Source organism: Mirounga angustirostris, unplaced genomic scaffold, assembly GCF_029215605.1.
Source record: "Mirounga angustirostris isolate CCGP_5_RB_7025 unplaced genomic scaffold, mMirAng1.0.hap1 SCAF_10, whole genome shotgun sequence".
Classification (NCBI taxonomy): Eukaryota; Metazoa; Chordata; class Mammalia; order Carnivora; family Phocidae; genus Mirounga; species Mirounga angustirostris.
In genome coordinates, this window is record NW_026991718.1 from 29,340,629 (window position 1) to 29,353,025 (window position 12,397).

Here is a 12,397-nt window from a genome sequence, read left to right on the forward strand (position 1 = left end):
TGCTGGGGGAGATTGGTTTGGATTGGGTGAGCTTTTGGGCCCCCTCGAATCCTGGGATTCTTATTTTCTATGGTTCTTGGTGCACAGTGAAAGAATGGAAAAGGCAAAGATGTTTCTGTCTTTGGTTTTCAGAGCTTTCCAAGAAAAAAATCCTAAAGGTTTTAGGTGGCCTTCTAAAGCCTGGTCCCATGTTCCTTTACTGAACTCTCTGCCACAACTGAAAAATGTTATCATCCTGGAAGTTCATTTGAGAGCTTCTGCTGGTTTCACCTAAATAACAAGTTTGCTTCTTTTTAATTTTGAAAATCAGGGGAAATGGACTTGTGGCAACCTGGATCGGTCCTTTTAGATGCAGGTAATTATGCAGCCCAACCTCCTGGCCATGACTAGATGGAGACACACAGGATGACAGAATTAGGAGAGTCTGACAAGCCAGTGGGTGGTGCAGAGGCCACTCTTGTCCATTGGGTAACAAATGAGAAACGTGAAGACTAAGATCTACAACGGGAGTGAGTGGGTTCCTCGCCCCCAAATGAGGCTTCAATGCTCATTCCATCTCGAAGCATACCCTGACTTCCTGCTATTTCCCCTTCTTTCTTTGCAGAGGGGTATTCAGCTTTCCCTTCACGTGAATGGGTGTTGTTCGCTTTTTACTGAATTAAGTGTTTGAAACTCCAACAGCAAATCCAGCTCTCGGTCTGAGGGCAGATTTTACTGGTAGGGAGAAACGGGGTGGAGGAAAGGACGCTGGCCTCTCATTTCTTCCCCCCTCCCTCCAACGTGGAGCCTTGGACAGTTTCTCTGAGAGGCTCCTGGCTGAGAAATGCCGTTAGACACCCAAAGCGAATTTTTAAAATGATGCGAGGAAGTGGGATGAGCAGATTGACCTTTCATGGAAAGATGAAATCATGTGCTTGGCAAATTGGAAAAACTAACAAACTTAGAGAAAGCTCACCGCAGCCAAGAGCGAGCAGAACCTCCAGCACCTTCCTCCTCTCCCAGAGCCTCTGGGAGGGTGCCCCCGGGCATCCCAACAACAGGGAGACCAACTGACCAACTTCTGGTGCTCCCTGAGAAACTCACTGGCCTTCCTGAGCCTGAAAAGATTCTCATTGATTGTCTTTAATCCCTTAAATGATACATGTGTAAACTTGGCTCCCATGTAAATGGCTCTAAAGAAAACTCCTGAGCCTGAAATTACACACACACGTGCGTGCGCGCGCATGCACACTCTCAAAGCACAAAACCCTTTTGCAGCTCTACCTCTAATCTCAGGTTGTGGAGGGGAGGGATTGCTCTCTGGACCCTCTTACTTGTTTGCGTTACTGGGGATCTTAGGTCCTCCCTTCAGTCTATATCTGCCGCCATTAGATTGTCCATGTGTCTCACCCATCTTTGTTCATTGACTCAATCACCAAATGTTGACCAAGGACCTACATGGGGTAGGCACAGTGAAGGTTTACATGATGAGCAAGACCCATGCCCTGACCTTGAGATTTTCAGAATTTTACAGAGGGATAATTTACACTGGCCAAGTGTTTCCTGCTTGCAGGTAAGGAAACTAAGGCTCAGACTCTGTTAACAGGCAGTAGGGAACAGACCCTGGTCTTCTGACTTCAAACCCCCTGAGCACCCAGGAGAGTCCCGTGTCTTTAGTAGGCTGTCAGTAATTCATTCTTACCTCTGAAGGCGGGGGCAGTGTGGAGAAGAGCACAGTCAGCCTTAAGCCAAGCCTCCCCCCGAACCCCAAGCTGAGTGTGAATATCCATTATGTCCCCATCCCTGGGGTAAGGCCAGATGCTTCCTGTTCTTGTAAGTCACCAAAAGTTTTACTGCTCTTTCCAGGATTTGTTCCAAAAGAAGAATTAAGCACACAGTCTTTGGATTCAGTATCCCAGGGAGATGCAAGTAAGTGAACTGACAACTGGAAACCCAGAGGTGCTGTGATATCCGATCTGCTCCCCTCTCTCCACACTCAGCCCACCCAAACCCCCTTCTCTCCCACCCTGGATCTATTTATCTCCTCTCTTCTGTCACTTTGTTCTAAGGGGAAAGGGAAGCTTATGGAGGATTTAAACTGTCTGTGTGCACGAAGGGGAAAGGATCAGATTTTTTCAACATCACCATGGCAACAGGGTGGGATGGAAAGAGGAGACAAAGGAGGAGGTTAAAGGAAGAGACAGCCTTGCCAGCAGGGTCAGTGGCCCTGTGAACAGGATGGCAGACAGAGCTCTGAGCTGGAGGTGGAAATGCGGAGAAATAGGCAGATTCAGGAGACAGAGAAGGACGAATCTAGAGGTTTGGAGGTGGAGGTGTGAGAGAGGAAACCGACGAAGATGATTTGAGCAACTGGGATAATGGGCGCTGCCATGAGGACCACTAGGATGGGGCAGGTGGGGGCAGGGAGATCGTTTCTGACTGCCATCTTCCACAAGACATTCGGTCTAGTAGACAGTTGACTACCCAGATCTGACTTGAGAAGGAGCAGCCCACCTGGGAATTCAGAGTTGGAAGATGATGAGCTAGGATTCAAAACCAAGGTTATGAAAACAGGAAAGGTGACCAAGGGAAACAAGAGGGCTTACACCTGAAGAACTTCAGCACTAAATAGGTGGAGGAGAAGCCACCTGAAGATACCAGGAAGGAAGGATCAGGGGAAAAAGAGGAAAACCAAGACGAAGTTGAGTGTTGCAGGCCAAGGAGATCACCTGCAGATACCCTCAGAGAGTCGTTGCAAGTCAGCCACCTGTGGGCTGGGAGTCACAACCCAGCTATGTAGGAGAATCACCTGAAGACATTTTTAAAAACTCAAGATGCCCAATTGCTGGCTCATACCTACGGAATCACCCTCAGCCTAGATCTTCCTACCCGGGATACAGGTTGACCACATCAGCATCACCTGTGGGCTTGTTAGAAATGCAAAATCTCATGCTCTACCTCAGACCTACTGAATCAAGTGATTTCTGTGCATGTCAAACCTTGAGAAGCCCATCCCAGAGTGATTCCCGGGCATCTTCCTTTGTTGAAGCTGCATAAGCAAATCTGATACATATCCAGGGTTAAGAAACACTAGCCTAATGCATTGGACAGCACAGAGTATTCATCTATAAAATCATATGTTGGAGAAAACCAAAGCAATTAAGAAAATTGGTAGATTGATTCCTGTGGACACTCTTTTTCTTCCTTGTCCTCCAATCTCTGTCCTCTGTGACAGTAATAAATTGCTCATGCTGAACATTTAGTGACTCAGTTCTATCCTGTAGTATTGATGTCATCTTCCTATCAGCATGTTTTCATCTCAGTACGAGGAGGGCACTAGGTCTCAGCACACGCGCAGAGCTGAAACTATGATCAGTAAAGCATCGTGGGAAATGGAGAGCATGAGTGATTCCAATGTCAGCCATCAGGGTAGTGAGTAAAGAGAGCCAAGCAAATAGAGAGCATCTCAGCTTCTTAAAACCTAGCTATGAAGTGAGCACTTCAATCCTGAGCACAGCTCAAGATGTAAGAAATAAGAAAAAAATTGTCTATGAAGAAGCAAAACAGAGACTCAAAATCCATGTGCTTTATTTATTTAAAAAGAAAATCACCTTTGGGCCTCATTCTAATTAAGTTTTTTTGTTTTTTTAAGTTTTCATTTTAAAAAGCATATTGAGCTAATCTGCTGACAGCTGGAAGGAAAACCCCTGACCAGGGGCACGTCTCAAACTTTCACGTGCACCCAGTTCACCTGGAGATCTTGTTAGAATGGGGATCTGATTCTGTAGATCTGGGTGGAGCCTGGGAGTCCTCATTTCCAGCACACCACAGGTGCGGTGAGCAGGGGGCCCTGAAGAACACCACTGCCACCTGCTGGCAACAATTCTCATTGCCAGCTCAGACCCAGGGAAGAAGGGGTTGGCCCTGTGTGGGGTACAACATCACAAGCCTTAGAACAGTTCTGCTTCTCTTCTGCTTTTTCCCAGGCTTCCACGGTATCGTTAAGCCTCTCACTTCTTGCTTTTATTTGATTCTTCCAATCTTCATCTCAAGGATCATGCTTTGGCATAGGCAGTTTGGGGGCAGCAAAGGACAGGGGAAGCCAGCTGAACAGGACGAGTTGGCAGGCACTGAATGTCCAGGCAGACAGGAAATAAAAGTTTGCAAGATCCACTAATGAGCCAAGGCACTAATTCCAGATGGAGCAGAGTCAGCCAGGCCCAGAGAGGTCTCTGTCCTCGCCTACTTCTCCTCTGCCCTTCGTTGCCAGGCGCCAGTGCAAGATGATGAAGCACATTCTCAGATATAACTTTTTTCCTTAATCTGCCAATTCTGCAGTATCACTCTTTAATAAGTATCTCTTACCGATTCTGCTTAACACTGTGTCAACTCATGTCCATTTCTTGCTCTCGTTTAATATATACCTATATCCCTCCCTGCCTACTGATCTCCTCCTGGGGAATGGGAAGACCCCGGTTGCACAGAAGCAATGCAACATGCATCGGAGAGAAGAGAAGCCTAGTGGTGGCCTCCTGGGCAATCGTGCTGCAGCCTAGGGAGTTCCAGGCTTGTCCAGACGGCTGCAGAAAGGCAGAAAGGACAGCACTGCTCGCATGTCCTCGTGGATACTGCAGCCCAGAAATTCCTACCTTTACTGTCCCTCTCTCTTTCTTTCCCCCATGGAACTCTGTTTTGAAATATTTTTGTCTCCCAAATCGCAGCTGTTCAACGATTCATTCCCCATTTTTTTTTTTTTACCAAAGGGATATATACCTCCTAATAAGAACTTCTGAACAGTATTGAATAATCAGTTTTATCATACTAAGATGATGTAATTTCAATCGAGAGCAAAGAGGACATTAACTATTAGCTTATGTGACTTTCCACCAACTCCTGCAGCGTTTGAAAGGTTGAGAAGAGCTTTTAGCCCCCTGCCTTCCTCATAGCCTCATATCCAGAGATCCTAGCCAGAACAACTGTCCTAGTCCTTATCACAACTAAAAGAAAGGAAAAAATTCAAAGCTTGCTACCAACAAGTCCTGAGATGTGTAGATATATGTGGGTAATTCTACGGTTGCCTCACCTGGGGAAGTGAAGACAACTGGTATCAATTTCTCATTCTACCATTCCTGCCCTCCCCTTAGCACTGGCCTTGCAGAATTTTTTATACCTTTATAAAAACCCAACACATAATTCTACAAAATTAAGATGAGGGTAAGGGACTGCAAGCTCCTGAGACTCAATCTTGGTGAATTCTACATCTGGGGGGTCTGCACTGAAGTGGTCTGAGCCGGGGAAACCATCCTCAGGGCTTTCCCACATTTGACCGGGAGGCCATTGCTTCTGAAGGCTCTAAGTTGGCTGATACAGAGAATTCTTTTTTTAAGATTTTATTTATTTATTTGAGAGAGAGAGAATGAGAGAGAGCGAGTACATGAGAGGGGGGAGGGTCAGAGGGAGAAGCAGACTCCCCGCTGAGCAGGGAGCCCGATGCGGGACTCGATCCAGGGACTCCAGGATCATGACCTGAGCCGGAGGCAGTTGCTTAACCAACTGAGCCACCCAGGCGCCCTGATACAGAGAATTCTAAAGCAGTTATAGAAATAAGTGCTAGCCCAGGTGTCCAGGACCTTGGTGCCCAGTGAAAATCTGTTATGAACTTAAATAAGTGAATATACCCTGCGTCTTGCCATTACTTTTTACTTTCTTTGCATTGGATTCTCAGGGGGCCCTGGGGGAGAAAGAGGAGAAAAAGCCTGGGTTAATGCAATGAGAGATCATCAGAATAACAGAGCCCTTTTCCATTCCTCAGACTGCAAAGTTGACTTGTCATTTTTAATTGATGGGAGCTCGAGCATTGGCAAACGCCGATTCCGAATCCAAAAGCAGTTCCTGGCTGATATTGCCCAAGCTCTTGACATTGGCCCTGGCGGTCCACTGATGGGCGTTGTTCAGTATGGGTAAGTGCTGTTCTTAATCCAGAAACCGAGTGATGCCAACATGCTGAATCTTGTGCCACAAATAATACCAACGTGTCCTATAGCACAAATTCATCCTCTTCCCTAATACAAATGTAAATGAAAGAAACGGCAGCAATTTCAGGTGCTACTTAAGAAATCTGACTCTTCCAGAAGGGAAGGACAGGTTAGTGAACACTTAGAAGTAAATGGCATTTGCACTCAGGATTCGTAGAGAGAATATTTATTTGGCAATGAGGAGAGCTGGATTCAAGTCTTAGCTCAGCCAGTAACAAGCTACGTGGTCTTGGGCCAGGGCTTCGCCTCTCTGTCCTCAGTTTCCTTTTCTGTAAGCCAAGAAGGTGGACTGCACCCTGTGCTCTGTCCACCTATAGGTAAGACGCCTAGAAAATACGGTGCTATAGGTTGGCCTTTCTCTTTTCTCCATATGGCTTTAGGCCTTTGTGCTAGTCCTGGAAAAGGTTACCAGGTAATGGGGAACACTAGGTGGGGAGGGGAGTGGCCTCTATCAGTCAGCTGAGCACCAGGTTACTGTCCCCAGTCCATCCTATTATTCTAGTTAGGGTAGAAATTGAGCATTCATACTGACATCCAAGCTCAACCTTTTCTCTTATTGGGGGTAATAAGTCAATCTTATTTCATAATAATAGGTTTCTCCCTAAACGCCGATATACAGATGTTAACATAATAAGCAAACAATCGGAAGAGCAAACAAGCACAGATCTCAAATGATAGATGGACTTTTGACCAGGAACCATTAAGGGCAGGATAATGGTCTCACTTTCCACAAAGGACCCTCAGACACAATATGAACCCTCCTTCCCCACAGATCTTCAGCTTAACCTTAACAATGGAAACTAACATAGACCTTGGTGCCTCTTGCTGAGAAGCTGCGGCCCCAGCTTATTTGCCTGCCCCCCCCAAAAAAGTAAAAACATTTATACCTGACAACAGAGGGTCTCCAGATCCTTCAAAATTTCCCAAGGATCTCCAGGAGCAGTATTTTAACCAAGGTTGTTCTATCAAAGGCCCTAGAATATTGATTTTTGAACTGTCAAAAGAAATAATCAAAAACCCTTTATTTTCATAAGAACGTATAACGTTTGTATTTTTAGCATTGAATCCCAATAACACATGTAGTACTGTCTCCTGTTCCTGTGAAGAAAAATTAGTAGATGAGTTACCTGGCACTTGTATATAGTCAGAGTCAAATAGATGAAAATAACCAATTGCTGCAAATGTCAACTCTCGATGTCAAAGGATCTATCTTGAGGACTTTAACTTGAAGTAGAAAAATAGGATTTTTTTTTTTTTTTTTTGGTCATTGTTTTCTTGTTTTCAAAACGTCAGCCTATTTTCATTCCTGCACTACTTTTTAAAGATAGCAAACAGAGAGCAGTCTCCTCTGGGGAGGATATGCAAGGATTTTAGTACCAGATGTCCCCGGTCAATTTTATTGGGGGGTTCAAAGCTTGGTGTGTCATCTTGCATTAAAAATATCTGCTTTAAAAGCTGTGTATACTAAGGTTTATAGTATAATATGAAAATAAGGTAATAAATATGTCAAGGAAAAGAAAAATGGCAGGAGAAAAGTGTGTGCCAATCAGAAGGTGGATGAACGAGCCAATGTAGCAAGGAAGGAAAACCAATTCAGTAAAGGCTCCTCCCCGCCCCCAGAAGACCATTTCCCCCACGTTTTCCTAATGTGATCACCATTTGCAGGAGAGAGTTACCTCCATGCTTTCCAATTTCACTTTCTAAAAATGCCTTGCTATTCGTCTTTTTTGCATCCCCGGTCCTTATTAATTCGGAGCACTTCAGAGAAATGGTGTCTGTTTTCCTTCACTTTATGCTCACAGAAGCGAATCAATCATCAGCACCCTCCTTAAGCCACAGGGCACAGGGGAAAGCACAATGAACTAGTGACAGGATATCTTGAATTCTGGCCTGAGCCCTGCTGGGTGACCTGAAGCAGGTGCTTTGACCTCTCCATGGGAGCACTGCCATCTATAAAGTACTGGGGGTGGATGGGATGATGTATTAGGGCTCTGGCAGCCTGACAGTCTGTGATTCAGTGACTGCCTCTGTACTCGGAAGACACCCAATAAATGAATGTTGGGCTAACAGACTAGATGAGCCGCTTCTCCCTTCCTTCCAGCCTCGGTTCCGGTTAGAAATAGGTGGGGACGGAAGGTGGGGTGATTAGTAACAACATGATGTTTTGCACGGAGGTGATGCATCCTTCAGTGGAATGTGGGGAACACAATAAATTGGAGGGCGGTGTAAGAAGGGTGTGATGAGGCACGAGGGGAAATCCTTGTGCGCAAGTGAAATTGCTTGATTTCAGCCTCCTGGCTTTCTCCTTGAGGGGCTCCCTCCAATCCTGGTCTTAGTGCCCAGAGAGGGAGGGAGTGGGGCGGAAAAGGGGAGGAGGCAGGAGTCAACGCAGATATGGGGTCTGTGTTTCTGGAAAAGGAAAAGCAGGAAGAGCCGATGCTTGGCCGGTTGGGAATCTGATTCTTCTCCTGGTGCAATGCCCACCTTACCATCACTGGGATCAGCCCTGCTCTCTCAGAATCACAGAGCCTTGGGGCCATAGAAAGATCCTGCTTCCACCTCCTGATGATAGAGAGGAAATGAGGCTCTAAAAGAAATGACCAGCCCATCAAGGATGAGCCCTCCAAGGAGAGGCCAGTGCTGCCCTCAGAGAGGTTGAGTGACTTTCCCAAGAGCACACAGCGAAATGCATGACCTCTGGGGAGAGGACAAATATTAAATCTTGGGTTAATTCCTAAAATGTCAAACAGAATTGACTTCAAAGCGAAGATTTTGCTCATCTGCCCAAAAAGCTTCTGATAAGTGAGGCTTTCCACCACGCTGAAGACGGAGACACTATCCTTAGACAAAAAGCCAAGGACCAAGCCCTCATCTGGCACATGAGTTCTAATGGAGAAGTACACAGCAACAGGCTCATGATCGCACTTAATACCAACGGGGACTCAGAAAGGCTGAGTGAAAGAACAGCCAGAGCAAGTAGCTGTTCGGAATGAATCTGCGGAATGAATGAAGCCACGCCGCTTGCATTTTCACGGCAGCTAAGTGCCCCCTGACCTTCAAGATGATTATGTTTTAGTCTCCAGTTTCAGGATAAATGGAATAGAATTGCACAAGTTCTTTTGAACTCTGTAATCAACCCTAGGATATCAACAGTTGGAAAACAGTTATAGAACAAAGCAAAATGCTGGTTTTTCTTCATTTCAAAATGAAATAGACTTTTCTTTGCTCATGGTTCTGTCACAGCTGCCCAGTGTTTTGGAAAGTGGCTCTGGGGTGGCATGCACATCCCTCCTCATCTTACCTGTCGGCCCCGGACTGAAGAGCTGCAGCTGTATCCTCAGAGGCTCCCCCCACCCCCTCACTGTCACCCTCTCCAGAAGGAGAGATGCCCAGAGGCTCCCTGGGCCAGCTGAGCCACCGTGTGGGGGACGGTTGGAGTGGAGGGAAGAACGAGTATCAGGACAGGTGTGGCAGGCAGAAGAGTGGCCCCCAAACTCATCTACCTCTGAGTCCCTGGAACCTATGAATATGTTGTCCTCACATGGCAAAAGGGACTCTGTAGATGTGATTAAAGTTAAGGACCCTGAGATGGGGAGATTATCCTGGATTATCCAGTGTCCCCATCTAATCACATGTGACCTTGAAAGCGGAGAACCTTTCCCTGCTGTTATCAGTCTGACTATGGAAGAGCGGTCGGAGATAGACGACTGCTGGCTTTGGAGATGGGGGAAGGGAGCCATGAGCAAAGAAGGCAAGCAGCCTCTAGAAGATGGAAAAGACAACGGAGTGGGCCCCCCACCCCCACCCCAGAGCCTCCAGAAGGGAACACAGCCCTTCCGGGGAGACCCATGTCCGACTTCTGACCTCCAGAACTGTAAGGCTAATGAGCGTTGAAGCCAGTAGGTTTATGGTCACTTGTTACAGCAGAAATAGGAAACTAATACATTCTGGCACATTCTCTTGAGTCTGCAGCAAAGGAGGTGTGGGCAGGGCTGGAGCCTGAGACAGCTCCATAGGGCTCAGAGCAAGTAGGTCCCAACTGCACACTGGCATTACCTAGGGAACTTTAAAAATGTTGATGTCCGGGTCCCATTCCAGACTCATTAAACCAGAATCTGGTTAATACCCAGGAGCTGATATTTTATTCTAATTCCGGTCTGTTGCCAAGAGGGCAAGAGACAGCTCAGCTTCCCAGGAGTCAAGTGGCCACGCTGTCCAGAGCCCAGATCCCTCCAGTGCCCACCCCAGTCTTCTCGTGCCCTCCACTGCCTTTACAGAAACTACCAGGATCCCAGAGGCCCTGCCTGTCATCGGCTCTCCGGGGCCGAACCGCACAGACTGTGCCTCTACCCTACACTCTAAGAGACAGCAGGTGAGCCCTTGAGCCACAGTCCTCAGAGACACAGTCTCAAGGCTGAGTGAGCCATGAATAACATTTACCCAAAAATCCTATGCTTTTTCTGTTCCTCCCCATTGAGTTCTCCCGGAGGTAAAAATAAAACAAGGACTGCACTTGACTTCCACCACTTGCATTCACCAGCTCCCCTCCTCCCCACCATCGCACGTTGACTGGGCTTATCGCAGTGCTCCCCTGAGATCATTCTTCCTACGTCCCGATCCCTAGATCATTGTGCTAGAGAAGCAGATGGCCACCTCGGTGCACATTAGAACCACTTGGGGACCTTTTGAAAATCCCAGTTCCCGGACCAAAACTCAGATCGATTAAATCAGAGTTTCTGAGTGTTGGACCCACACGTCATTAATTTTCAGAGCTCCCCAGGTAACTCTATTGTGCAAGCAGAGAGTGCATGCTCGGCTATTCCCACAGGCCTATGCTGTCATCTGGGGCATCCTCTCCCGGCTCTGGGCCTCCTCCTCCTTCTTTTCTCAGCCTTTCTCATGCTTTCTCCAGATTCTTCTTACTTGTTCTCCTCCCTCCTCTTATGATCCATGGTATCATCTGCAAGGTTGTTAGAAAGGCAGAACCTCAGACCTCACTCTCGACCTACAGAATCAGAATCTACATTTCGACACGATCTCCAGGCGTGGGGCCCGAGTTCAGGAAGTGCCAAACGTGGAGTGGGTTGCAGACATTCCATGTCGCAGTGCTTCCAAGCCCTGTGACGCAGGTACAGATGGGCGAGCCCAAGAATCTGTGTGTTCCAGCGTGACTCTTAGATCGGCACATTGCATGTCCACATTTCCCTCCACAGGAAGAGCTATGCAGGTTAATTTTCTTTTTGGTGGGTGCATTGAATTCTTGTTATTAATTACCAAAAACATTCATCTAAAACCAAAATTTGATTATAAGACCCTGCTTCCCATCTCTGGTCCTAGGAAATGTAGGACCAGCATCCTTTCAAACGGGGCTAGTTGTACCAAGTCCCTTGGCAGGTTGGCCCGGGCCACAGGGGTGGCCAGAGCCACTCAGTCCTTTGAGAGGATGGGGGCAAACTCATTTTCGCTCTGAGCTGGGCGATGCATTCAAGGGATAAGTCTGCCACCCAGCCTGCAGCTCCCAGCATGTCCTTGGGCAAGCAGGGCCACCCTAGAACATCCTCCCGATTGCACAGGCCTGGTTCATCTCAGTGACTAAGCCCATAAATTATCACATTTTAGCATTGAGAAGATGAGAAGAGTCAATATAGTCAGGTGATTTTATTGTAACCTCAAGGTGATGCCTTGTAGGAGGAAACGGTTTTGAAAAGTTGGTGCCTATAGGAGATCTTATCAGCTAGTATGTCTCTGTTGGCATAAGAGGCTCGCGCGGTATGACTGCGAGTACGTGGGGCTAATGCAGGAGCCTCTGGGGCTTCAACTGAAGGGGCCTCAGAAGTCTTCCAGGCTCCAGAGCTTCCCAAACTTTCCTGAGGATAGGATTCACCTGGATCCCTTGTTTAAAACAAACAAACAAAAATGCCCACCTGCTGCCAGGATGAGATCTGGTTCGTGGGTACTTAAACAGGTGCTTCAGGCGAGTTTTACCATCAGGGAGGCCTGGACACACTGACATCCATCCCCGTGCCCTGCCCCCAGGTGCCAAGCCTTCCTCGGGCTCACCAGGGACCATTTCTGACAGGCATTCTTCTTGTTTCTTAAACACTCACAGGGTCATCATTTCCTGTCACATAAATTATTCCTGTCCCTGCCCAAATTCTCCCTATAATCTCTCATCATTAGCTTCTCTTCCAAACAGTACAATTAGTTATTTTCTCCTTGAGCTATAAACCTTCATTTATTTTGTTCTCTTATTTGCAAAGGAAATCTTTGATATCACTGAGGGAAAAAAAATGTTTCCCTTTAAGGAGATCTTATAGTAAAATTACAAATTAGAAGTTTGCTTAGACAGAAATATAGCTGAACTTTTCAACTAGTCTCTGTCT

At 46.9% G+C, this 12,397-nt stretch overlaps 1 protein-coding gene across 3 annotated transcripts in view; it reads left to right on the forward strand.

Moving 5' to 3' along the window:
* Nucleotides 1-12,397, forward strand: part of VIT (vitrin) — a 102,018-nt gene that overhangs the window by 72,568 nt on the left and 17,053 nt on the right. For 2 of the 3 annotated variants that reach the window (XM_045884408.3, XM_064572110.1), the window contains 3 exons: nt 311-355; nt 1,846-1,908; nt 5,792-5,939. In XM_045884408.3, coding sequence (XP_045740364.1) covers nt 311-355; nt 1,846-1,908; nt 5,792-5,939 — 256 coding nt within the window. The remainder of the gene's footprint in view (nt 1-310; nt 356-1,845; nt 1,909-5,791; nt 5,940-12,397) is intronic. The other variant, XM_045884409.3, reaches the window with a different exon arrangement.